Source organism: Colossoma macropomum, unplaced genomic scaffold (assembly GCF_904425465.1).
Source record: "Colossoma macropomum unplaced genomic scaffold, Colossoma_macropomum, whole genome shotgun sequence".
NCBI classification, from domain to species: domain Eukaryota; kingdom Metazoa; phylum Chordata; class Actinopteri; order Characiformes; family Serrasalmidae; genus Colossoma; species Colossoma macropomum.
Window position 1 is genome coordinate 15,736,628 of NW_023494803.1, and position 23,930 is coordinate 15,760,557.

The 23,930-nt window shown below is 37.2% G+C and overlaps 1 protein-coding gene across 1 annotated transcript; it reads left to right on the forward strand.

Annotated features, from left to right (window-relative positions):
- Positions 1-446: 446 nt before the first annotated feature.
- Positions 447-23,718, forward strand: LOC118824040 (nuclear export mediator factor Nemf-like). Its single transcript, XM_036593946.1, has 32 exons — positions 447-609; positions 1,649-1,717; positions 1,969-2,071; positions 2,180-2,305; positions 2,677-2,825; positions 4,364-4,431; positions 4,540-4,629; positions 4,753-4,826; positions 4,921-4,991; positions 5,081-5,156; positions 5,281-5,421; positions 5,662-5,870; positions 5,980-6,174; positions 7,479-7,542; positions 7,635-7,723; positions 7,832-7,935; positions 8,038-8,100; positions 10,098-10,210; positions 10,289-10,346; positions 11,247-11,305; positions 12,373-12,493; positions 18,087-18,393; positions 18,808-18,850; positions 19,730-19,779; positions 19,873-20,020; positions 20,229-20,306; positions 20,636-20,812; positions 21,415-21,453; positions 22,516-22,622; positions 22,896-22,939; positions 23,034-23,113; positions 23,218-23,718. The coding sequence occupies exons 1-32, from the start codon at positions 551-553 to the stop codon at positions 23,293-23,295; spliced, it is 3,252 nt and encodes a 1,083-aa protein (XP_036449839.1). The 5' UTR covers positions 447-550; the 3' UTR covers positions 23,296-23,718.
- Positions 23,719-23,930: the final 212 nt, after the last annotated feature.

The window sequence follows — 23,930 nt, forward strand, 5'->3', positions numbered from 1 at the left end:
AGCGGTTTTTGGAGAATTTTCCACTTTTCACTTTCAACCATTCATCATCATCATCCTAATGGTCGGCTTTTTAGTGGCCGGTGTATTATAATGTCATGTTTAACCTTGTACTTTATGACAGCGATTAATTAACATGTTCCCTCTTGTTCACCATTTTTTTATCGAGCTATCTTGGAAGTCATGACCAAGCTTCTAACAACACGGCAAGCGTAAGTAACATCCAAGATCTCGTTCTAAGCTCAAATATCAAACATAGAGTCAAAAGTAAGGAGATATGCCTCCCTAAAACACGGGATGTAATTCCTTGGTGGTTAACATGGTTCACAGCATCATGAAATGACCACACCGTCTCTCTTCCTCTTTCCACACAACGTTAATCTTAAACGCTCTTCGACTTTTCCGACCACCTGAGCGGGCAAAAACAAACAGGCTTCCGTAGACTATGACACACATGCGCACTGCCAGTTTATTAGCTAGCTATCGTGGTTAGCAGGGCTGCGTGTCCGGAGTGCTGTAAATGAAAACTTAATTCTTGTGTCTTCTTGACAAGATGAAAGGCAGATTTAACACAGTCGATGTTAGGGCGGTGATTGCAGAGATCAATTCCAAGTAAGAAGGATTCTACTCTCTCGTACGCAGCAAAAAGTGACAGGGAAAGCTTGTTTGGACATTGCTAAGTTAGCCGATAGTCAAAACTGTATTGCATGTGTTCGTTTGTCAATAATTTGATTTTATCTGCCTGATTTGGGACGAACAGCTTTACGTCGTGGACACATTTCTAAATGGCCATAAAACCTAGCCATCCTTTTTGCGAAGTCATTAATGAGAGAGACAACTTGATTAGGATTTGCGGAGGAAGTATTGAATTCGACGTGTTTTACATATAACTAATAATAAAATTAAAAGAAAAATCTGTGCAGCATGTGTAGTAGCACAGTGTATAGCAGGTTCTGCATTATGCAGATACGGTTTTGCGAGACAACTGTCAAACAGCGTCTCTTCTTGGCTGCATGTTGTTTTTGCCCTGGTCTCACACATCTTAACCAGTTTTTGCAGTTGTAATCCTGACTGGCTTTAGAACCTTGCAGTTTTTTTTAGAAAGACTGATACTACCTTATCATGTCTGTTAATCATGCTAATTTTGATGCCGTTTAGGCAGCAGGGGTTCCTGTTGTCTGATGTCAGTGAGGGACCGAACCCTTCTTCAATCATAAGCCCAAACAGGCAACCTTAGAAAACTTTTAATAAGAAGAAATGGTACCTGTTGCAATACATGGGAATAAGCATTTCTCATTGTGAAGCTTTTGAATTTGGTGCATATACAAATAAACTCATCAATATTATTCAACTTGATTATGATGGAAGATATAGCGATGCCTTAAATGCAACCGTTTCAGACTGCATAAGCAAGACAGACTGATAACATCCATCAAATTGCTATTCAAGGCCAAGCAACACCTCTCATATAATTTTGTTAGTGAGATAGCATCTACGGAGCTGAGGTTTTTAAGTAGATGTATTTCAGCTTAGTTTCATATGTATATTCTTTAAACCAGTTACATAGCAGGTTATTAAAAAGAAACCAATAGATTAGTCTGTATCAGACTCTTAGTCTGTCTGAAAGTAACTCCACTTTAATGTTCTGCAGCTATGTTGGGATGCGAGTGAACAATGTCTATGACATCGACAACAAGACCTATCTCATACGACTCCAAAAGTAAGTGTTGAGAGACAAGCATCATTGCTCATTAACTCATGTGCTTTGCTAAAAATGTAGCATTAAATCTTCAATTGGGAGCAGTCGAAGGCATAGTCCATGAGTGAGAACTGAATCAAGACCAAGTGAAACTTAATACTTTTTAACAGACGTCTACAGGAATATGAGGGCTACTGTTGGCAACTTGAAGAGATTTGTTGTTGTTGCATTTTCCTTCCTTAAGATGATTATTTCAAACTTGCTTTTTTCAGGCCAGACAGCAAAGCAGTCTTATTGATTGAGTCCGGCATACGGATTCACTCCACAGAATTTGAATGGCCCAAAAATGTCATGCCATCTGGTTTTGCCATGAAAGTAAGCATCTTGCATTGTAATGTGTGCATCCCCTGTCTATCATTTCTGCTATGAACGGAATATGTTACATTTACTTCAAACTGTTGGTTTTTTTATGATTTTTTTCAGTGCCGAAAGCACCTAAAGTCAAGAAGATTGGTACATGTAAAGCAACTTGGTGTAGACAGGATTGTAGACATTCAGTTTGGATCAGATGAGGCTGCATACCACCTTATAGTTGAGCTGTATGACAGGGTAAGAGAACTCTGGTGTGGTTCCTCTACTTTTTATGAAGTTTTTTGTTTTTTGTTTTTAACAATAGTATCCTCTAAAACATTGGTTCTTAAAACAGTCCTCAGGTCCCTCAGACGATCCACATTTTTGCTTGATCACTATGTAGGTCCCCAAAAATTTTGACTGTCCCTTGGAACCTGAGGGCTAGTTCGAGAAACATTGTTCTAATGTATTCTCATTATTGACAGTTCTATGCTATATGCTTTCTATACACTATGTTGTTGTCATGATTGACAGTCTAAACTCTCAGACAAAGTCAGATACTACATATGTGAGATACTACACATTGTACCACTGAGATCCACTTTAATATATATGGTTTGCATTTGCAGGGAAACATAGTCCTGACAGACCATGAGTACACAATACTAAACCTTTTGCGCTTTCGCACTGCTGAGGCAGAAGATGTTAAGTTTGCAGTGAGGGAACGATATCCTGTAGAGAATGCCAGGCCTTCTGAACCCCTCATCAGTCTGGAAAGGTAACTGAGTTATTCCATGTTAAATCCTTCGAGGTGGTAAGATGTTGGCACCATTGCATCAGAAGCTGAAGTGGATGTCAGAGGTTGTGGTTTGTCACATCTTTTTAAGTGTAGCTGACTTGTTTCCCACACTTGTCAATAATTCTATAGCATGACATCATAACAATAACTCAAACATGGACCATTCTCATGTGGTTCATGCTAATATATCATACATGTATTTTGTTATTTATTTTTTTATATGTTCTGTTATTGTTACAGGACCACAGGAACCAAAACAGAAATTAAAACCTCACAGTAAAACCTCCAGTGACATTTTTTCCCTACACTAAAATATTTTTACACTGTCATCTCACAAAGATGCATATAGCCATAGCATGCATAGAGGAAAAATTAATCAAACCAAAACATGCTTTTAGAATCCAGTGGTAGCTTCAGAACATATTTATAAATCAAGAAAAGAATAAAGTAAGAAAAGAAGTTGTTTACCATGCTTATATTTAACATATTTTGGTTATGCTGAGGAGTTGACAATTTCTCAACAACTACACCAAAAGATAGCAGTAAATGGCTCCTCCGTTAATGATCATTGTTAGGCTTTCAGTTGAAGTATTTACTGATAGATTGGCTGTGAAACTGCAGTGTAAAAAGTGAAGAATGTTACTTGAATGTCAATTTAAACATCCACGTTTTTGGTTATACCTGCCTTAAGTAGTAGTGTGCTTTTGTCCTCTAATTGGATCTTGTCTTTCTGCTGGTAAAGGTAGGCTCTGAGTTTAGACTGACTTTAGCTTTAACTCTGTAAGTTACAAGGCTGTCTTCTGGAACCTAGTGCTTAATTTCCTTTTTCTCTGGGTATCAATAGGGACTTTTTGTTTCTAGCAGTATCTGAGCTCAGGACTAGCTTTCTCTCTAACCTATTGGTAACTAGCAAAGATACTTTCTGTAGATAGACAAAGCACTTTTTGTAAGTTGCTCTGGATAAGAGCGTCTGTTAAATGCTGTAACTGTAAGTAGTATTAAACCCAGTGTGGGAAAACAAATGTGTGGCACCGTGGAGATCCCATGGAACTGCTAGTGGTCATTAGCATTATCATTGCAGTGGTAATTTGGTGAACAAAACTACTTAAAATGTGAATGTTTCTGCATTAGAAGCACTTTGATACTTTTTCATTGTTATAAGACAAAAAATCTAAAAGTTTATAAAATAACTGCAAAATACATGCAACTGAAAGTTCTTGTCCTCCTTCACCTGTCTGTGGTTGTTTGTTGCAATAGCACACTCTCAACAAAACACTTTTCTAGATGAATTGTTTATTACTATTATTATTAATTAGAACTTAGATCACTTGCTGAATAAGCCGTGGTCATGCATTACAGCTATTTATCGCAGGTAAGATTCACTTTGTAAACACACCTTACCTGTGATAAAATCACTGTAACTCACTGCCTTTGTGGAGTATTGCTTTATTTGACAGATTTCTCATTTACATTTAAAGTTTTAACATAATATGTTCACAATACATACTTTTCTGCAGGCTCACAGAGATACTGTCCAAAGCACAGAGTGGAGATCAAGTTAAAAGGATTCTTAATCCCCACCTCCGTGAGTCTTCCTGTTATTTAGTATGTAAAATAGGATTCAAATAGTCTCCCAGGCAATATTCTTGTGATATTAGGCAACAACATGAACTGTTTCTCTGTATCTCCGTAGCATATGGAGGCACTCTAATTGAACACTGCCTTACAGAAGTTGGTCTCCCTGGTCTTATGAAAATGGACAGTCAGTTTAACATTGCTGAAGGTTTGTTTTCTTATTGTTTTAATAATTCAGAAATTAATGACAGTTATTTATGTAACATTGTATTATTGGTTTTTGAGGAATTTAACACCAAGAACAGCATTAAAGTCATGTTCCGTCTTGCAGTTGGACCAAAACTTTTGGAAGCTTTGCAGATGGCAGAGGAGTATATGGAGAAAGCAGCAAGCTTTGATGGAAAGGTCTGTATGAATTATGAAAATCTGACTAAATATTTGTTCATTCTTCATGGTGGCAATCACATAATTCTCTGTTGGCTATTTTCCTTGATCAAAGGGTTACATCATTCAGAAAACTGAAAAGAAGCCAAGTATGACTCCAGACAAGCCACACGAGGAGTTGCTCACGTATGTTCATCCATTCATATTGTTTTATCTTTTTAAAAAGATAGACTTTCCATTGTCTCATCTTATTGATCCTCTCTTTGGCTTAATAGGTACGAAGAATTTCATCCATTCCTTTTTGCTCAACACTCAAGTAACCCATATATTGAGTTTGAGTCCTTTAATAAGGTTTGTGGTTCATTTCTCAATTTTTTGGTTTTGCCCGTCCTTCTCAGTTGAATTAATTAACATGTTTTTTTTTTTTAAATCAGACTGAAATCGTATATATTTTTTCTTCATTTTCTACTCTCAGGCTGTCGATGAGTTTTTCTCCAAGATGGAGAGCCAGAAGATTGACATGAAAGCTCTCCAGCAGGAGAAACAAGCCCTGAAGAAACTCGAGAATGTCAAAAAGGACCATGAGCAACGGTTGGAGGCCCTACACCAAGCCCAGGTGAGGAGGAAGCCTGTTTGGAGGAAGCCACTGTCTCAGTTTTACAAACTGTATTATAACTCAGTTGTTTATTTGCAATCTGTGTGTTCCTACAAGTGTGAACACCATACCAAGAATACTAAGAATGCTGTATGTGCAGCATCGCTTTCGCTAGGGATGTTGTTTGCAGTATTCCCATAATGCATTACTTAAAGACATGCTTATATGTTTGAGATGGTGGATGTATCCCTTTTTTTGTAGGAGGTGGACCGTCTGAAGGGGGAGCTGGTGGAGATGAACCTCCCCATCGTGGAGAGAGCTCTGCAGGTAGTAAGAAGTGCTCTTGCCAATCAGGTGGACTGGGCAGAAATAGGTCTCATTGTAAAAGAAGCTCAGGTGGCTGGAGACCCTGTGGCTTGTGCCATCAAAGAGCTGAAGCTACAGACCAATCACATCACTATGCTACTAAAGTAAGGTCATATGGAAGTACTTGCCATAAAAAGGACTTTCAATTTGAGGTTTCTGAGATTGTGTGTTTGAGCCAAAAATTAAATGAGTAATAAAGGTCTTGCCTCACAGGAACCCATATGTTGGTTCAGAAGAAGGAGACACAGAGGAGGAAGAGTCTTTGATGGATACTACAGAGGGCTCTGAGCAGCAAAAGGGGAAGAAGAATAAGAATAAAGACAAAGGACAGAAGGGCAATGTCCAGAAGAACAAACCTGTCCTGGTGGATGTGGACCTCAGTTTGTCTGCTTATGCCAATGCAAAGAAGTGAGTTCAGGCATGTGATTTTTAAACATTTTATAACATCCGACTGGCCGTTTAGAAGACATTACAGGAAAATCCATATATTTGGTGTTAGTTTTTCCTTTCTTTTTAATGTACAGTGGAGTCCAGTTTAAACCTGGAAATAAAGAATAGAAAGTGTTACGATCTTGAAAAAAAAAAGTTATGACAAAATGAAAAAATATTTCAAATTCTCTACTTTTCCTAGTTCGTTATTGAAATTGAAGCAAATTTGTGAAATTGTCCATGTTAAGGCCTTTGTACAAAAAGGTAAGATTTTTTTTGTTATGTCCCTTCCATTAAAAAACCTGTTTAGATTTTGAAGTGGATTTGATCTACTCATCAGAGGCTTTTGCGAAACCTTATGGAGTCCATGCCAGCTCAAGTGCATGCTGTCATTAAAGCAAAAGAGGGACATACCAAATACTAAGAAATTCTGAAATTCATGGTAACTTTTAAAGATTCTGCTTTTCACTCAAATTGTATTAAATTAGAAAAGAATGCATAATAGAAGCATTTTAACAAGTGGTCTCAGACTTTTGGACCCCACTGTATGTGATGTGGACCATGATTAGGTTGCCCTAACCCCGGATGTTATTCCATGTTCCATCATTGACTCTTGAAGCCACTATTTTAGAAGATTAAAAAGTGATGTCAAAGACGCTGTTTATTGGCTGCAAAGAAAAATGTAAATATTTTTATATGAGCCATTTTTTGTTTAGAAATGTGCTTTTAATTTCAATCGTTTCACAATGATTTAGCCCAGCTTAATTTAAAAAATGTTTTTGTTTGAAATGTACATTCATTTGACATGGAGTGACCTGTAATATGTGATATGTAATTTATGTATGTAAAATATGAATTGATGTAACTACATGTGTATTCTAGTAAGGGGTGGGCAATATGACAATGTCTTACAGTTACCATAATCAATTATGTCACAATATGGTTTTCTGAGCATATTATGGATATTGTCAGACTGACTAAATTTTTTTTACAAAGTGAGCATAATTAGGCCTGTTAAGTTGGATTTAGCGCCTGCAACTGTATGTTAATTATTATTGTAATTATGATATAATATTTTTGCCATATGGCCCACCCCTAATTACATTTATGATAATAAGTAATGTGAAAAGCCTTTTGATTTTTTAGAGCCTCAGTTAGAGCCCATCTCCATGCACTGTTGTATATGAAATGCATGATATGTAACAGACAGTGAAGGACTGTTTATTGTACATGCCATCATACCTTATTCTATTACTTTAAATATGAACATAATGTCCTTTTAGGTATTATGACCACAAGCGGAGTGCTGCAAAAAAAGAGCAGAAAACAGTGGAGGCAGCAGAAAAGGTAAAGAGAGAGCAGCACGGAACACTGCCAGATTTAATATTGAATTTTATGTAAAAATGTGTTTAATATGTTGTGCATTGCTTTTGGTCAAGGCCTTCAAGTCTGCTGAGAAAAAGACCAAGCAAACCCTTAAAGAGGTCCAGACAGTTACAACAATTCAGAAAGCAAGAAAGGTCTACTGGTGAGGCACAAATGCTCATCATCTTTCTAACAAGTTAGTCTGGTGATACTGTTATACATTTGTATTCATCCTAAAATCCCTTCTGATCACTTCCTGCTTTCTTGCCAGGTTTGAAAAGTTTCTTTGGTTCATCAGCTCAGAGAACTACCTCATCATTGCTGGACGAGACCAGCAGCAGAACGAGATGATAGTCAAACGTTACCTGCGAGCAGGTACGGGGGTGTTTTATGTTGTTTGTGCTTGTGTTGTTTCATTGTTCTTCTTTTCCTCTAAAACCTCAGTGACAAAATTGTCCCCACATTTTTTCTTCTCAGGGGATATCTATGTCCATGCTGACCTCCATGGAGCTACAAGCTGTGTCATCAAGAATCCCTCTGGTATGAGAACTTTAAACTTGAAGCTTTTTACTTTACAAAAGTCTTAGGCAGCCATAAAAATTGTTTGAAACTATCAGCAGTAAGAGTCTGAAAACACTAAATAACATTAGAATAAACACATGTATGGATTTCTTAAATTACTTCAGTAATGCATCTGATTGAATTTAATAAAGGACTGATTGGCCAGACTACACTGTAAGTGATAATAATATACTTTATTACAAAGTTTTAAGCAAGTTTACCTATTATGGAACAAACTGATGTTTAATTATTTTAAGTTTTCAGAAAAGAAATGAAACTACTTAGCAAATTTCTATGAGTTATAACTTAGAAATGTTAACTTTTGATTCTGAACTTCAAAATGTATGTACTAGTTTACTAAGGTTAAAATCAGTTTGTAGACTTAACTTGAAATTAATTAGTCAATTTACTTGGAAGGTAAGGCGATCGGCTTCCAAGCTGTTTTTTAGTAAATCCAATGTTTAAAGTTTAAAGTGGTATTGGATGACTGGGCTTCCTCAAGAAGAGCTTTGGAAATGGCTGGGCCAACACACTAACTTAAAAAAACATCACAATGTAATCATTTGTATATTAGGATTATTTCTAATGTTAGTGCTTTTTAATAAAAAATGCTACAACTCATATAAATGGCTTTATATATTATTTTCTCATCTGGTCTAAAACTTTTGCACCGTATTATATGTTTCTGTACTGTATTTTCAGGTGAAGAATATGGTAATGCTATTTTCTGAGTCATCTGTTAATTGACTAATTGTTTGCCTGACCAATTTGGCTATTCATTGTTGTGTCAGTACTGACACACAAAGTCTGTGATTATGATTAGAAATCCATCCATCCATCATCTAAACCGCTTATCCTTCCGGGTCGCGGTGGGGTGCTGGAGCCTATCCCAGCTGTCATCGGGCGGAAGGCAGGATACACCCTGGACAGGTCGCCAGCCCATCGCAGGGCAGACAAACAGACATATACATCCACACACACACTCACACCTAGGGGCAATTTAGCATGTCCAATTGGCCTGACTGCATGTTTTTGGACTGTGGGAGGAAACCGGAGTACCCGGAGGAAACCCACGCAGACACGGGGAGAACATGCAAACTCCACACAGAAACGACCCTGGTCACCCGGCCGGGAATCGAACCCAGGCCCTTCTTGCTGTGAGGCGACAGCGCTACCCACTGCGCCAATGATTAGAAATGTGAATGAGAATTATTACCAGTGTCAGAGCAAGTGGTGATGGAGAGTTAAAGCCCCAGTGAAATCTGTATTTTCCTCATAAGTATGTTAATCTTGCTGTTCTGGGCACACAGTATTCATGTACAAAGTATGCCCTATGAATGACTTTCCACTGGCCAGTAAATGGCCAATATATTTGGCCAAAACTTTTCTTTCAGTGTAAACTGGGCAGTCCTAATCTTGGGACCGCTTATGTTAGCAGTATCCTCACCAATCACAAGGCTCATGTAGCTTGACCCACCCACACAGCTTTAACAAAACTATGTTGTCCAGTGGTCTCCTTCTCTCTGTTTAAGTTGGATAATTAAGTTTTATTTTTCTGTTGTTTTTTTACATTTTTTAATATTTTGCACGGTGCATGGGACTTTAAAGAAATTTACATAATTAAATAGAAGCATCGAAGAAAAACATACAAATTGTCATGAAATCTATTTTGGGTTTATCAAAATGTGCCTCTCATTATTTTTCTGCCTGTTGCCAGGCTTGCATTACAACACTCTAAAGTTATGATATTGCCACAAATCTTCACCTTCAGTGACATTGTTCTGGATTTTTAATCATCCCCTGTGTATTGTATGATGGACCAATGATGATCCCAGACTAAATGACAAAAATCTAACTTTATTTTTGTGATCTTCAAGATGCAATCATGTTGACTGCCTTAAAGCCCACAGAACAAAGAATTTACTGAATGCAAGACATTGCTGAATGTAAATAGGAGTTCTCTACTGTTGTTGCAGGAGAGCCTATTCCTCCACGTACACTAACAGAGGCTGGGACTATGGCTGTGTGTTATAGTGCTGCCTGGGATGCCAAAGTGATCACCAGCGCTTGGTGGGTTCACCATAACCAGGTAAGACAGCGTCATGTTTTTAGGCTGGTGAAGCTTTATGGTCTTATGGTCACAATGTTCATGTCTTGCCCGCTTCAGGTGTCCAAGACCGCTCCAACAGGAGAGTATTTAACAACAGGAAGCTTCATGATTAGAGGTACAAATGAAAGTTTGTCAGTTTCCATCTGAGTGTTGATGTAGTATTTAATTGCTGTTGTATCTGTACATTTTGGATTTCTGACATGTTGTATGAATACTGTTTCAGGCCTTGTGCATTTTGGCAAAAAGGTGCTCTCAACACAATTGACATTTTGCAAAATTCTGAAAAGTTTCACCTCACTTATTTACTGTTGCCATGGTTTTCAAACTTTGAACTCAGACTACCTTCTATTCATAACTCTTGTTCTAACTGATTAAACAGCTTAGTAGCCTACAGGAGAATTGAGAAGCTCACAGAGGAGTACCTCTGAAAACATTTTATTATTCAAAAATAAACTGATTTGGTGCATATGTTCAGTGCACACATACAGGACAAAATCATCTCGTTAATCATGGTTTCATTAATCAAACCAAACCAAAAAAAAACATTACCGCCTTCCAGGTGATCACTGTTGTTGTGAGGTTTGTTGGAGGAAGTAGTGTACAACGTACAACATATCGTGATTGGATGGGAGATACCAGTCTTTTTTGTGCACATGGTCAATTGGAGTTTTTTAGGCACTACTAAATAGCCTTGTGAAAATTCTGATTATCTGCCTTCAGCAATTGTTTACTGAGACATAGATAATGTGGTTACACTTTATTTTGAAAGAGCACTGTAGACACACACGTTGTCTTGCGCTAATTATCTATTAAATTCAACAGAACTTTAAATTGAATTAAATAATAGATTCTGTCAAGTCTAACCTTAACATCTAATACAGACACTGTTGATAATCAACTGAGTTTCACCAGATCAATTTGGGAATCTGTAGATCTATAGATATAGACTATGAAAATAAATTTTGACTGTTAATGTAATGTTATTATTTATGCATGTTTTATTCTCGTCTTTCAGGGAAGAAGAACTTCTTACCCCCCTCTTATCTCATTATGGGCTTTGGATTTCTCTTCAAGGTAATAAATTTTGTATTCACAGCTCAATCTGCCATACTCTAATTTCAGCTATGGTTATAATTGGGCATGGCATTCAACAAAAATGAATAAAAAGCTGATTTGAATTGTAATTGAATTGTATGTTGTATGTAATTGTAAAAGACAGTAAAATTATCTTTTTCAACCTGCTCAGTCTACGGTGATATGCAAAGGTTTGGGCATCTCTGGTCAAATGATGTTTTGTTGATTTTCTAAATGGATAATAGGTACTAGTTCTCTACAGACAACACACATCTGCACGATTCACTGTACAATTACTGTTTATTTGCTTAATTTAAAGCTGCACTTCAGAGTGTTCAAAGAGAACTCCGTCAACTTGGTGAAGGACATGACCATAGTAGATAATTCATTTACATCATATCTTTAATAGTATAATGCTGATTTTGCATTTGAGACCTAAGCAACGAGTCAGGCTTTCTTTTTGAGCCTGTGAGTATGATGTTAATACATAAAGACGTAAGATGTGGTCCAAAAAACCTAGAGATCTAACACCTTTGACTTTTAAAATACTGCTGTAGACTTTATAGGTTCACTCACAGCACCGTGCAGACAACATATTTTAGCGTGTTTTTATACTTTTGACTCAGTAATGCTACTTCCTTAAGTTTTAACAAAAAACATCATACATAGCACAGATTTAGCATAAAATGTGGCCTGTGTGGCACATTTACAATATGTTAAACTCAGCAAATAAGTAGTAATTGTTTACTAAAATTGTACACAGAAAAATGCCACATTTAAGTGTGTTTCTTGTAGAGGATGTGGAACTTATTTCACTTAAATTAACATGACAATTTTACCAGAGGTATTTTTGCTTTTTTCTGTGTAGAGCATAGGTCACTACTACTATTTAAAAAGTGTAGATCAAATGAACTAAATAATGGCCAAACTGTTATGTGTTTGCAGCAGACAAATCAAAGATCGTGTCAGCGCCACTACCAATCCAATTGTGAACAGGGTTGTAAATATTCCTTCAGACTGTAGTGTGCTTTAGCCAGTTGGCTCAGCATTATTTGTTATGATTGTAGGTGGATGAGCAGTGTGTGTTTAGACACCGGGGGGAGAGGAAGGTTAAAACTCTGGAGGAAGATGTGGAGGACGTGACTTCCAGTACTGCAGAGCTCCTAGAGGAAGGAGAGGAGCTCTTAGGTATTTGCGCACACTGGGCATGTAACGGTACACAGAAGTCATGGTTAGGTTCACACTACAGTTTGGACATCATTGTTCGGTACACGTTCAGTACAATAGGGGAAAAAGCAACAAAAAAAACCAAATGCATAAGAGTAGGTTTCTTTTCATTTATTTTGAACAGACAGTTGTGCAAGTTACTGTTTGTTCCACCTGGTGTCATATAGTCCCCCCTAAGGTAGTTGGTACAGCCTGTAGTGTGACTATACTAACGACTTAGAGCTTATGGCTTTCTGCTTTACGTTCATCAGTATTCGCACATAGGCTACTGCATATTCTCCATATGACTACATGTACCAAAGTGTAACATCCCTACCGTGACTGTTCGGGATGAATGCACATATCGTTACACCCCTAGTGCACACACAATCCTTCACTGGTGTAAATACAGTTACTATGGGTAATTTACCATCAGTTACACTGAATTTTAAAGAAGGATTACTACTTTATTTGGAAACGTGAAAAACATCTATTCAGAATTTCTGTGATGGCAACATACCAAAATATTGAAATATACCAAATATAAAAAAACACTTTTCAGCATCACTTTTAGCATCTGCTAAATTGCCACCATCTTAAAAGCCTGAGTACATTAGCGCACTTGTTGGATGCTGTCGTGACATAGCAGCTACTCTTATGTACATGCCTCAAAATTACTTAAAAATCCATAAGCAACATCATAAACATGATTGATGTCACAGCATGACATAATACAAATTAAAAGGGAATTCTAACGATTTTTAAAAATGTATCCATACCTGTTGAGATGTAGTCATTCAGAGAATTTTAATGTAAAATGGCACAATAAAATTTGTCGTCTGTTTTCTTTGCAGTCGTGGTCATAGGCAGGATTTCACTGGAACGCAGACATAGATAAGGGCAATATAGAAAAAAATAGTGTCTCATGATACGTAAAGAAATTTTCACAGTACACAAAAATGTTAAATTTGAAAATGTGCTAGTAGTGTCAAGTTTAAGAACTGCTATCAAAAATTCAGTACAGCAAGACTCTCTTTGTGAAGAAACATGCAGTTATTCAATGTTTTAGCACTGATGATATCGACAATATGCTCAGAAATGCATACTGTATATAATGATAATGGTTGATGATGGAAAAAAGGGAGGGAAAAAAGAGGGGGAAAAAATCAAGTTTTCCCTTATATAATTGTGCATATAACTTTTGCACTGCGTGTATTTTTAAGAAATATTGTTTTACCTGGCCAAAAACCACAACTGATTATTGCAAAACTATTGCAAAAAATGTAGCTGGGATCACATGGTGTATTCGTAACTATTTCATAACTATTTCATGTAATAGCAGTCTGTATAGTAGCGTTAAACACATCAGATGTCTGGTTATTGTTACCATCATTGTGACTTCTTAATTTTTTCTCTAGATTAGTGCATTTCACCTCAAACTACTCTGAATGACTTTAATATCTTAACATTGAATGTTGCAGAGATTCTGGAAAATCTGTGGAATTTGTTCACGCACACATAAAATTCCGGAATAGAAAGTAAGCTATTCTGTATTCTTTAAGGAGAAGCTCAGCTTAAAAAAAGGCTAAACTTGATTTGAATCTAAAATTTGAGTCACCACCAGTCACCATTTCATCATTGAATAGAGGTACAAATTAGTCAGTGTCTATTTGAGTTCTAATCTAGTGTTTAATTCCTGTTGTATCTGTATTTTTTAGATCCTTTTGGATCAGCATTCCTACTCTAACATACTGTATGACTACTGTTCCTGTATTTTGAATTAAAAGATTTTAGACATTGAGTTTTCAGGTACTGCAACAGTCAACAGTAGCTCACTCTGTCTGCACAGTACTAGGATACCATGATGTCCTGGGAAGGAGGGGCCACTGATCTAGGACTGATAGATTAATTGTTTACGTATAAAAGTTTTGAAAGAGTATTTTTTAAATCGCAAGAGCTCAAATTTTGATTATAGTCTTACAGTCTATTATCAGTGATGCTGATACATTGATAGTTTTAATTAAAGGGTGATTTAACCTAATAACATGGAGCTGCTTTTAAATGAATTTGACTAATCAGAAGCAAACAAATGTGCTGTGACATCAAAACCACAAATAACTGACAGGCTGACGCACTGTGTTAAAGTCTCACGCCAGAAATATATGCTGGTCTTAGCCAAAAAAAAGTTCATACCTCAATTTAGAGAAAACAATCGCAATATTAGTCAGAAATATCGCAATTAGATATTTTTCCAAAACCATTCAATCCTACACTGAGCCAGTTTGCTGCTCCAGTTTGTTTCTCCAACATGGTTGACTCCACAGTGTGGCAGTCATGACAGGGTGCTGGGAGCAGGAGGAAGAAATGCAGCCTCTCATAGCTCAGCATTCCTAGATCCAAAATAAAAGTCCTTGATATGCCCTGTAACTTTAGTCACAGCAGGATAACAGTCCTTATTTCCACATCAGAGGTATAGTTGAGCCATAGAAAAGAGGTAGACTGAGTCCAATCTACCCATATTATATGATTCTTTGTCCAAAAGCAGTTTGGTAGCACCTCTTACCAACTCAGGTGCAGCAGATGAAGGCTTCAGGATAAGGTGGGATGAGCTTTTCCTTTATCACTTAGATACCCCCATCAGTCTTGAACAATAATTAAAAGACCAAATGTTTATAATTATTTGGTGAATCAGTAGCAATTACCACTGATGGGCAGAGAGAATCCAAAACATTGCAAAGGTCAAGAGAAGATTGATCCTCAGTATGCAGAGGACACAAGCAAAAATAAACTAATTGAATATGAAACAGCAAAAAGAATATGATTCAGTCCAATAATATTCAGTATAAGGAAGGAGTTTTATCTTTTAGCCTCAGGCAATTTTGAAATAAACTAAAATTATTTCTAGCCAGACTAAGCCAAACTTTATCCAACTTAATTCTGTTCTGATGGTTCTCACCTTGGATACATGGTTCCAGTGGAGGTTTTAATTAAGGTTTAACCTCTTATGCTAATGGGTATATTTTGGTTTTTCCATCTGAATTTACATGACCAAATCGTAAGGCAAAATATTCAATAACTGCATGAAATAAATGTAATTTTTTATTTATTTATTTTTTGTAAACATTCCCCTCAAATTAACAGAAAATGTGTTTTATGATCATACACATATTGCTATATGCTTATAATTTACTGCTGAAAGCCAAAAATCTTAGATGCTCTTTGTATTTTTTTATAAAAATAATTTTTACAGAGCAGATCACAGAAGAGACACCATCTGTTTATAGTTTATAGCCCAGATTTGTGGAAAAATGGGTCAACCTTCAGCAGACAAAAAAAAAAAATTGTGAGTTCAGCTTCTTTTATTATATTACCCATCTATTTAACAGGAAAGAAGACAGTTACAGCTCTTATATGACACCCACTTTTTGAATGTAGCTTATGAAATATGAAAGTTATGAAGAATATGACCGGTGGTTGCCAAAATTACCAAACCTGAAATTACCAGAGATTGGGTTACAAAGGGTTAGAAGCACACACACAGGCTGGTTGAATCTGCTGTATCGTATGAGAGAATAACAATTAACAAAAGAGTAATTCATCTCAGTGTTCACAAGGCATGCCACCTCATACTACATATGCACAGGTAAAACATGCAGATATCGGTCAGTTAAACACACATACTCTTCCAAAAGCTTGTCACATCAATTTTTGTTATTTTATTCAGTAATAACCACCAACACAGTGTTGATTGACACATTATAACCTGTATAACAAAACGCATCATAGACCTTTCTACACTGTACTCAACATTTCTCAAACACAAGCTATCATTGACAGTAATTTCATTATTCTCAAAGCTGAAAATGTATTAACTGAGTAACAGGCAGTAATCATTTTCAAATTTGTTTCCGTGACAATCAATCAAGCAACGTTCACTGATACTATAACCTTTAATTTTCCTGTGGACCCAGCATATTAAATTTTACCACACTATGTTGTATTTTACATGAGACAACGCAGGTCTGCCAAATAATCCATTACTAGTTATCCATTCAGCATTCAATAACAATCTCTAAGCTGGTGTCCCCATATCGTTAATCCTGTTAATTTCATCCACCAAACCCTGTTGTCACTCCTCATCACTGCTCAGCACTAATATCTGGCAGCCTTTGGTATCACAGCTGGGGAAACAATGGAACTGACTGTCAAGGGGCTTTCAAGGGGCTTGGGGTAAAATGTAGGCAATGGTGTACAGTCATAAAATTCTAAGAACTCATTGTCATACCTAAATGAATACTGGCAATGTAGAAAAAAATCCATGAAAAATCCAACATCATATCCTTTTTTTATTTATAGCTTTTTCAAAAAATGGGAAGAGGGTGACCCCTTACCTGGGGCCACAGAGATTATATTTGCGTAGCACCCAGAAAATGGAACACCATTGCTAGCAACTTTAGCCCCCAGGGTGCCCTAAAACCTCATCGGCAGCTCACCCAGCTAGTGTCCAGCCACTCCAAATCTGGGAGCCAAGGAAAAACTCACCACTAAGTCAGAGCGCAGTGCCAGAGTTTTACTAAATCTGGATGCCCTAACACTTCACTTCCACTCCTAGAGCAATCAGACCCCTGAAAATCCAACTGCCAAAGCCCCCACTGCAGTGCAGTGTCTATCACTACCAGCCCACCCCAACACAGCGAAGCATCTTCTAGCACCAGTCTTCCTTACTCAGTCATTACAAATGTGAATTAAATAAGGCTCATTAAATATTGGAACATAATCACTTTCCAGCATTACAACAGCATAAAACAGAAAATGTCTGAATAAAATAAATAAAGCAACACTAAAAATTTTAAAATCATCCCATAGCCCTCAGCACATGTGTGTAAACACAGCCTCACACAGAAAGGTTTAACAAGGGCAAAAGGGTTTAAAAAGAACCAAAAAGATAAAACTGATTCAGACATAAGCATCAACTACTGCAAGTAGGCATAATATGATTGGTTAAGGTCAGTAAATAAGACTCACATGGGTCTCTGATGCACATCCCTGTAGCGTCTGCAGCAGTCACTCTCAGACAGATGCGAGGTCTCAAAAGGTCTTGGCTAATTCCCACAAAGTCGCTTTCACCCAGTTCCACAATCTGGGGCCATGTTTCTCAGGATAGTGTGGAGACTGCTATAAGCAAGTCCTTATCTCAGTCACAGCTTCTCAAGGAACAAGCACACTCCAAAGGAAGAGGCAATATGCAACACAAACACACCACAAGCCTTAAAGAGAGAAAAGTCCAAGTCTTGAAATGAAGAACAGATGGATATGCAGTAATATAATAGCTATTATTACATTGAACAGGGATTACCTTACCTTACCTAACTAATTTACCATTTATTTTGTGTCTTTTTTAATGTTGACTGTTGAATTTTTTTCAGAAATACTCTATTATACTCTCTCTAAATTCTTTTTTTGAATACTCTGTTTCTGTGTTCTGATTATTTACTGACTGATCCAAGTCTTTGAAATAAGAATGAATTGATCATTGTCTGCCGCTCCAATTTCCAAAACACCTTGTTCTCTCCAGGAGAAGACAGCGCAACTGAAGGAGAGGCTGAGGGAGAAGACGGGGGTGAAGAAGACAGCAGAATGGCAGGAGATGAAGACGTGGTGACAAGAGAAACAGAAGAAGATGGTAAAGAAGCAGAAGAATACACAGAAGCCCAGGAGACATCAGGCCAGACCAAGCCTAAGACTGAAAAGCCAGAGCAGAAGGAGGTGGGACGACACAAAGGAGAAAAAGGGGTCGATGAAGAGGTGAAGAGTGAGGAAGAGAGTATAGACATCAGTTTTCCAGACACCACAATCTCACTCACACACCTTCAGTCAAACAGGTACTATTCTTCAATAATGGGCTCTAATGATCAACCAACCATGGATAAGTTGTTTCAGACATTTGACTTGGGGACACTGTGATTTTGTTGTCAGTAGACATAAATATGACAATAAAAGCAAATACAGAATTAATATTAGAGATGTAATACAATGGAGGATAACATCATTTTTCTCTAAAATAACTTGTATGTAAGAACAGAATGTGAAAGCATTTACAAGTGAGTAAAAACTGAATGTAAGTATTGGAGTATTCTTGTATTTTATTACAAGCTCTAGTTTTAATTTGATAATGAATTTCAGATATTTGACTGCCACTGTTTTTAATAATGTCTACATGAAAATCACACAGACCTATTCTGATTCAGTTAAACAAGGTGTCTGTGTCCTATTAAGTTTTTCTCTTTCCATTTCAGGGGAATCTCAAATGCTGGTTTCAAGCAAGACGTTTCAAAACAGGTATATTACAAAGAAGAGGTGTATTCAAAACCATAATACTGTAGTCTTCTCAAAGCTATGAGCCAGACTGACAGCAAACTCCTGAAACCACAGATGAAAACATAATACAAAGGGATAGCAGAATCAATGGCAGAGTTTTTGCAAAATAATGATTGACATGTCAGAGCCAGTCACAATTGTTTGTAAACACTGCTTTTTTCTGGCAAGCAAAGAAAAAACTTTGACAAACCTCTTTAAAACAAACCTGCAGAGATGTTTTATTAAGGGATGTATTATTAAAATGCACACTATTCTGATAATCAGATTAAACAGGACTGTACAGTGCCTACTTTTGCATTAAAAATGATTTTGTGTACAGATAAATATCAATGCACTCATACACATAATTTCTGTTTAAAGTTTGCTAAAACTTTAATGAAACAAAGTTTTAGCAAGTTTTAGCAAACACTGAAGCTAGTCACCATCTCTTCTGACTAGCTCCAGTGTTAGTTTTAGCATTAGCTCATGTGAAGGACCAGCTTTCTTTGTTCAAACCTAATTTTTAGACATGAAAATCTGGCGATTTAACTCCCAGTCCCTAAAAGATTTCCTGCTTTGATTAATGTAAATTTGGTTTCCAAAATCTCTGAACCCCTTTTGTCTTTTGAGTTGGCCTACATTAACATTTTGTCTGTTTTCAAACACGTACATCTGCACAAAACATGTAAAACCAGTTTATTTTGGAATAATGAAACATTTTCAGGGGTACTCTGTGCATCTAATGTTTATCATGGTATGTTTTCAGAATTTCTGTTTGTCAGAGAGTACCCAATATACCAGATTAAATATTCAGTTGGAAGACACACCTTCACCTACATGACTCATGTTTCCTTCCAACAGGACAACACAGAGTCACAAGGCAAAAAGTACATGAGTGCTAAGCAGAGAAGGTAAAACCTTGAAAATGAAAAAACTGGTTTTGGCATAGTATAGCACCTATCTAGGGTTATAACTTAATGCCATTGATGTTTCTGTTTGTCAAGGGATATGAAGAAGAAGCAGAAACAGGAAAGTGATGAACAACATGAAGAAGCAGAGGGCAAAAGAGAAGAGAATCAAGGTTCCTGTGCATCCAGCCAGAGCTCTAAGATTGGAGGAGCCACTCAGCCCCCTCTAAAGAGGGGACAAAAGGTTACACTGCACTGTTATTCATACTTTATCAGCATGCTGATGAATTTTTGTGATCTCTTTAAAGTAATTTTATAAAGTTTAATGGAACACCGGAATGCTCTGCTTATCTCAGGCCTAATTTTACAGCCACAATGCTAAGTGCAAAGTGCTGCGCTCTACAAAAGGCACTGAATATGTGGTCCCATGATGGCTGTGCTCTTATGTTTAGAACAAGCTGAAGAAAATCAAAGATAAATACAAAGACCAAGATGAGGAGGACCGTGAACTGATGATGAAGCTGCTTGGGGTCAGTACTGCTTGCTGTGTGGATTTAGTCTTGTGGTTCCCAACCCTGCTCCTGGAGTAGCTCTACCCTGTTTGACTTTTCTCCAAGAGGCTGATGACTCGGACCAGGAGAACCATTGTGTTTTTTTTTTTTGTTGTTGTAACATGCCCACTACAACTCATAAGTTTTGTTAATTAGCTGATAAGTTGGATCAGGTGTGTTAAAGCAAGGGAAACAACAAAATATGAAAGGCAGAGGACTTCCAGGACCACGTTTGTGAACCACCAATCTAGTCCATAAAGCACAGGTTACTTCTTCATTTTTCTTACAACTGATATCCTATTTCACAGTCGGCAGGCTCCAGAAAGGAAGAAAAGGGAAAGAAGGGGAAGAAAGGAAAAGGAAAAGAGGAGCCAGTGAAGCCTGGCCAAAAGCAGAAAGCAGCCAAGCAGCATATGGTGAAGGCTGAGCAGCCTGGGGACGATTGTGGCCCAGCAGGAGAGGACACCACTGAACAGGATGACAAAGTAGAGGGAGTTTGTGTTTTCATTGTGATTTATTTTTTGGGATCTCATTGGTAACACAGAGGAATAGTCATTTAACAACCACAGGGCCAAGTCAAATTTGGTTCCACTGACTACCAACTGTTTAGAAAGAAAAAAAGAAAGGTGTATCTTGTCTCACTCACTCATGTTTAGCAGGCTGAAGAGTTTTCACAAGTCGGAGGGTGATGTTCACACTCAGCTTTTGGTGCTTCTCATCAGTGACACTGTGTGTCCTTTTTAACATCGTATAATTTCTTGTTAAAAAAAAAAAATAACTAAAGACTTCAGGATTGTTTTTACTACTGTTTGTACATGTCTTTAGCATTAGACATCACATAAGTCTGTTTGAAATTACTTAACAACTCTACATGGTTTGAGGCAAGTATGTGATGATTTCAGCATGCAGTTTGCCTGATGCTAATTGCTTGGGTTTAAAATTCAATTTGTTTTGCAAAAACTGTTCCTTTAACCTAATCATGTAATATGACTGCCTTTCTGAGTATGGCATACCAGACTGTCTGTGACTCAGCTAAATGATCTTTGTGATGTCTTATTTCTGAAGTGACTCACTTATTTTTCTTCAGGAGGCTGATGACTTGGACCAGGAGAACCCTGGAGCAGAGGTAAGCATTTTCTGCATTTATTCCTCTGGTTTTATGTTTTGAGCTTGTGCTGTGGTAATTTTCAAGGTTGTATTGTAAATTATATTGTATTGTAATTGTAAATTAGTTTCACATTTTAGCAGTAGAGCTGTCTAGTCTAGTGTTTCTTAATCCTGCTCCTGCTGACCCACAGCACTACATGGTTTCAGGTATTTCTTGATTCAACACACCTGGGGGAATATTTCACAATCCCCCCCGATTCAGCTCATCAACTAATAATGGAGCCCTATGTTAGGACAGGTATTACCTCAAACTGTTCAGTGCTGTAAGTCACAGGATTAAAGGGACACACTGGCCAAAAAGAATTCACCCACATCTGTCGTTACATTTGTTGTAAACATGTTTACTTGCCTGTTACAGCAGTGCTGCAGCAGCCTATAGCGAGATTTCATAGTTGAAAGACTAGGAAAGCCCCCCTGATGATGTGTCTGGAAGGTGAAATTAAATTTCAAAAGAATACGACTGCTTTGGGGTAGATACTTGAGGGCAGGCTGTTTGAATTTCTTTGACAACCAACTGAAGTTAGTGCTATATCACTAATGTTAGCAAGCACCATGTATGCATATTAGCCTCTGGATCTGGCAGGTCCAATCTTCTCTACAGAAGGCTGGTTTGGCTGCAGGTTTCCATTCTAATAAAACAGGAGCACACCTGATCAGTTGTTTGAAGATGAAGACTAAATGATTAAATAAGTGGGGTCAGGCCTGCTCCTGTTTTATTGGAATGGAGGTGTGTTTGGAATAAAAAACCTGCAGCCACATCTGCCCTTTGTGGATAAGAATGAACACCTCTGCTGCTCTAGATCAGTGACTACTGGTTAGCGGTTAGGAATTCCCAACGATTGTGTGATGTATTCTCATAATGTATGCCTGATATTGTGGTGAGAGAAGACCAATAAACAAAGACATAAAAGTGATTTTAAAAAAAAACAAACATGAATTCTGTTAAACCAGTGAGGCTATTACATCTGTTGTTAATGCTTTTTATAATGAAATGTATATATGTTGGCTGCTGGTTTCTTAGGAAGGAGAAAACTTTCTTGACTCTTTGACTGGCCAGCCACACCCAGATGATGTATTGCTGTTTGCAGTCTCTGTATGTGCACCCTACACAGCCCTTTCAAATTACAAGTATGTTACCTATTTTTTTGTTCATCTATAACCACATCATTCAGATCTGTTCACCTATATGTTCATATTGTGCTTGTAATCAGAGGATTACATATAGTATAGATTACATACGTAGTGCCTAATCTACAGTATTATGGTGTATTTCAGTTAATTATTGTTCAGGGTGTGTCATCACTCCTTCAAACATGTAGAAATATCCACTTCTTTTCAGCCATGCTGTAGAAACATTATTTATGATGTGGAATATTATTAAAATGTCTTGTTCTCCTTCAGGCATAAAGTGAAACTGACTCCAGGCACACAGAAAAAGGGGAAAGGTAAAGATAAGTCAACATAGTGTTGCTTTAAATTGTTAATAGTGGGAAACACAGTTATTTTCACCTCTAACTGTTGAACCTTTGAATTTCACAGCTGCTCGTACTGCTGTGTTCAGCTTCATGCGTGGAAAGGAAGCTAGCACCAGAGAGAAAGACCTTTTTCGCAGCATTAAGGTATTTGTATCTAAAATGTGCGTCTTTCTGATTTAGTACTGCTAGAACATTTTTTACTGTTAAATTTCCATCACTTTCACTGTTCTTTGTATCTTAATATGTAGGACACAGACCTGTCAAGAAACATGCCTGGCAAAGTGAAGGTATCGGCGCCGAACCTGCTGGCAGCAAAGAAGAAATAAGCCTCAGGAAAACTGTGGTTAAATTGCATAGAATATCATGGTGATAACAATGGAGAAGCCTTGGACAGTTCACAACCTGTAAATGCCTGCCTTAAGGAAGACTTGCACATCAAGGATATGATCAGGAGCAAATTGTGAGAAATGTGGTCATGCACATCATCCTTAGTTTGTATGTACCACAGCCTTCTGTGGGGAGGAAAAAAGCTAGAGATCATAGTGAATCGTAAATTGTTATGTGAAAAATTACGTTATTGTGGCTTTCGCTACATATCAGTCCATTTTGAGAGATATGAGAAATATAAGGTGTACAGCAGGCAAAAAAAACTTGTACACATCTTTGAACAAACTCTTTTCACAACCATTTTCACAAATCCTTGTTTTTTTTTTTACATTCAAAATATACAAGGATTATTTATGATTAAAGAATTGTTTTTATTCATTTTTTTTTTTGTTCAAATGAAACATTTCAACCTAAGTATTTACAGAAAAATGACTAGATCATACTGCCTACCTGAAATGCAAAACAGAGCATAGCAATAGTAGTTTGGTTCCTAGTTAGGCCCACTTCTCCTTCATCAGTAATCCAAGACCCAAAAATTGGTTAGGAAGTTAGTTCAGATAGTTCTACTATTAAA

Coding starts and splice junctions, on each gene's coding strand:
- LOC118824040 (XM_036593946.1), top strand. CDS start 551: ATGAAAGGCAGATTTAACACAGTCGATGTTAGGGCGGTGATTGCAGAG. Junction 7,724..7,831: donor AAAGCAAGAAAGGTCTACTG/GTGAGGCACAAA, acceptor CTTTCTTGCCAG/GTTTGAAAAGTTTCTTTGGT. Junction 7,936..8,037: donor CAAACGTTACCTGCGAGCAG/GTACGGGGGTGT, acceptor TTTTCTTCTCAG/GGGATATCTATGTCCATGCT.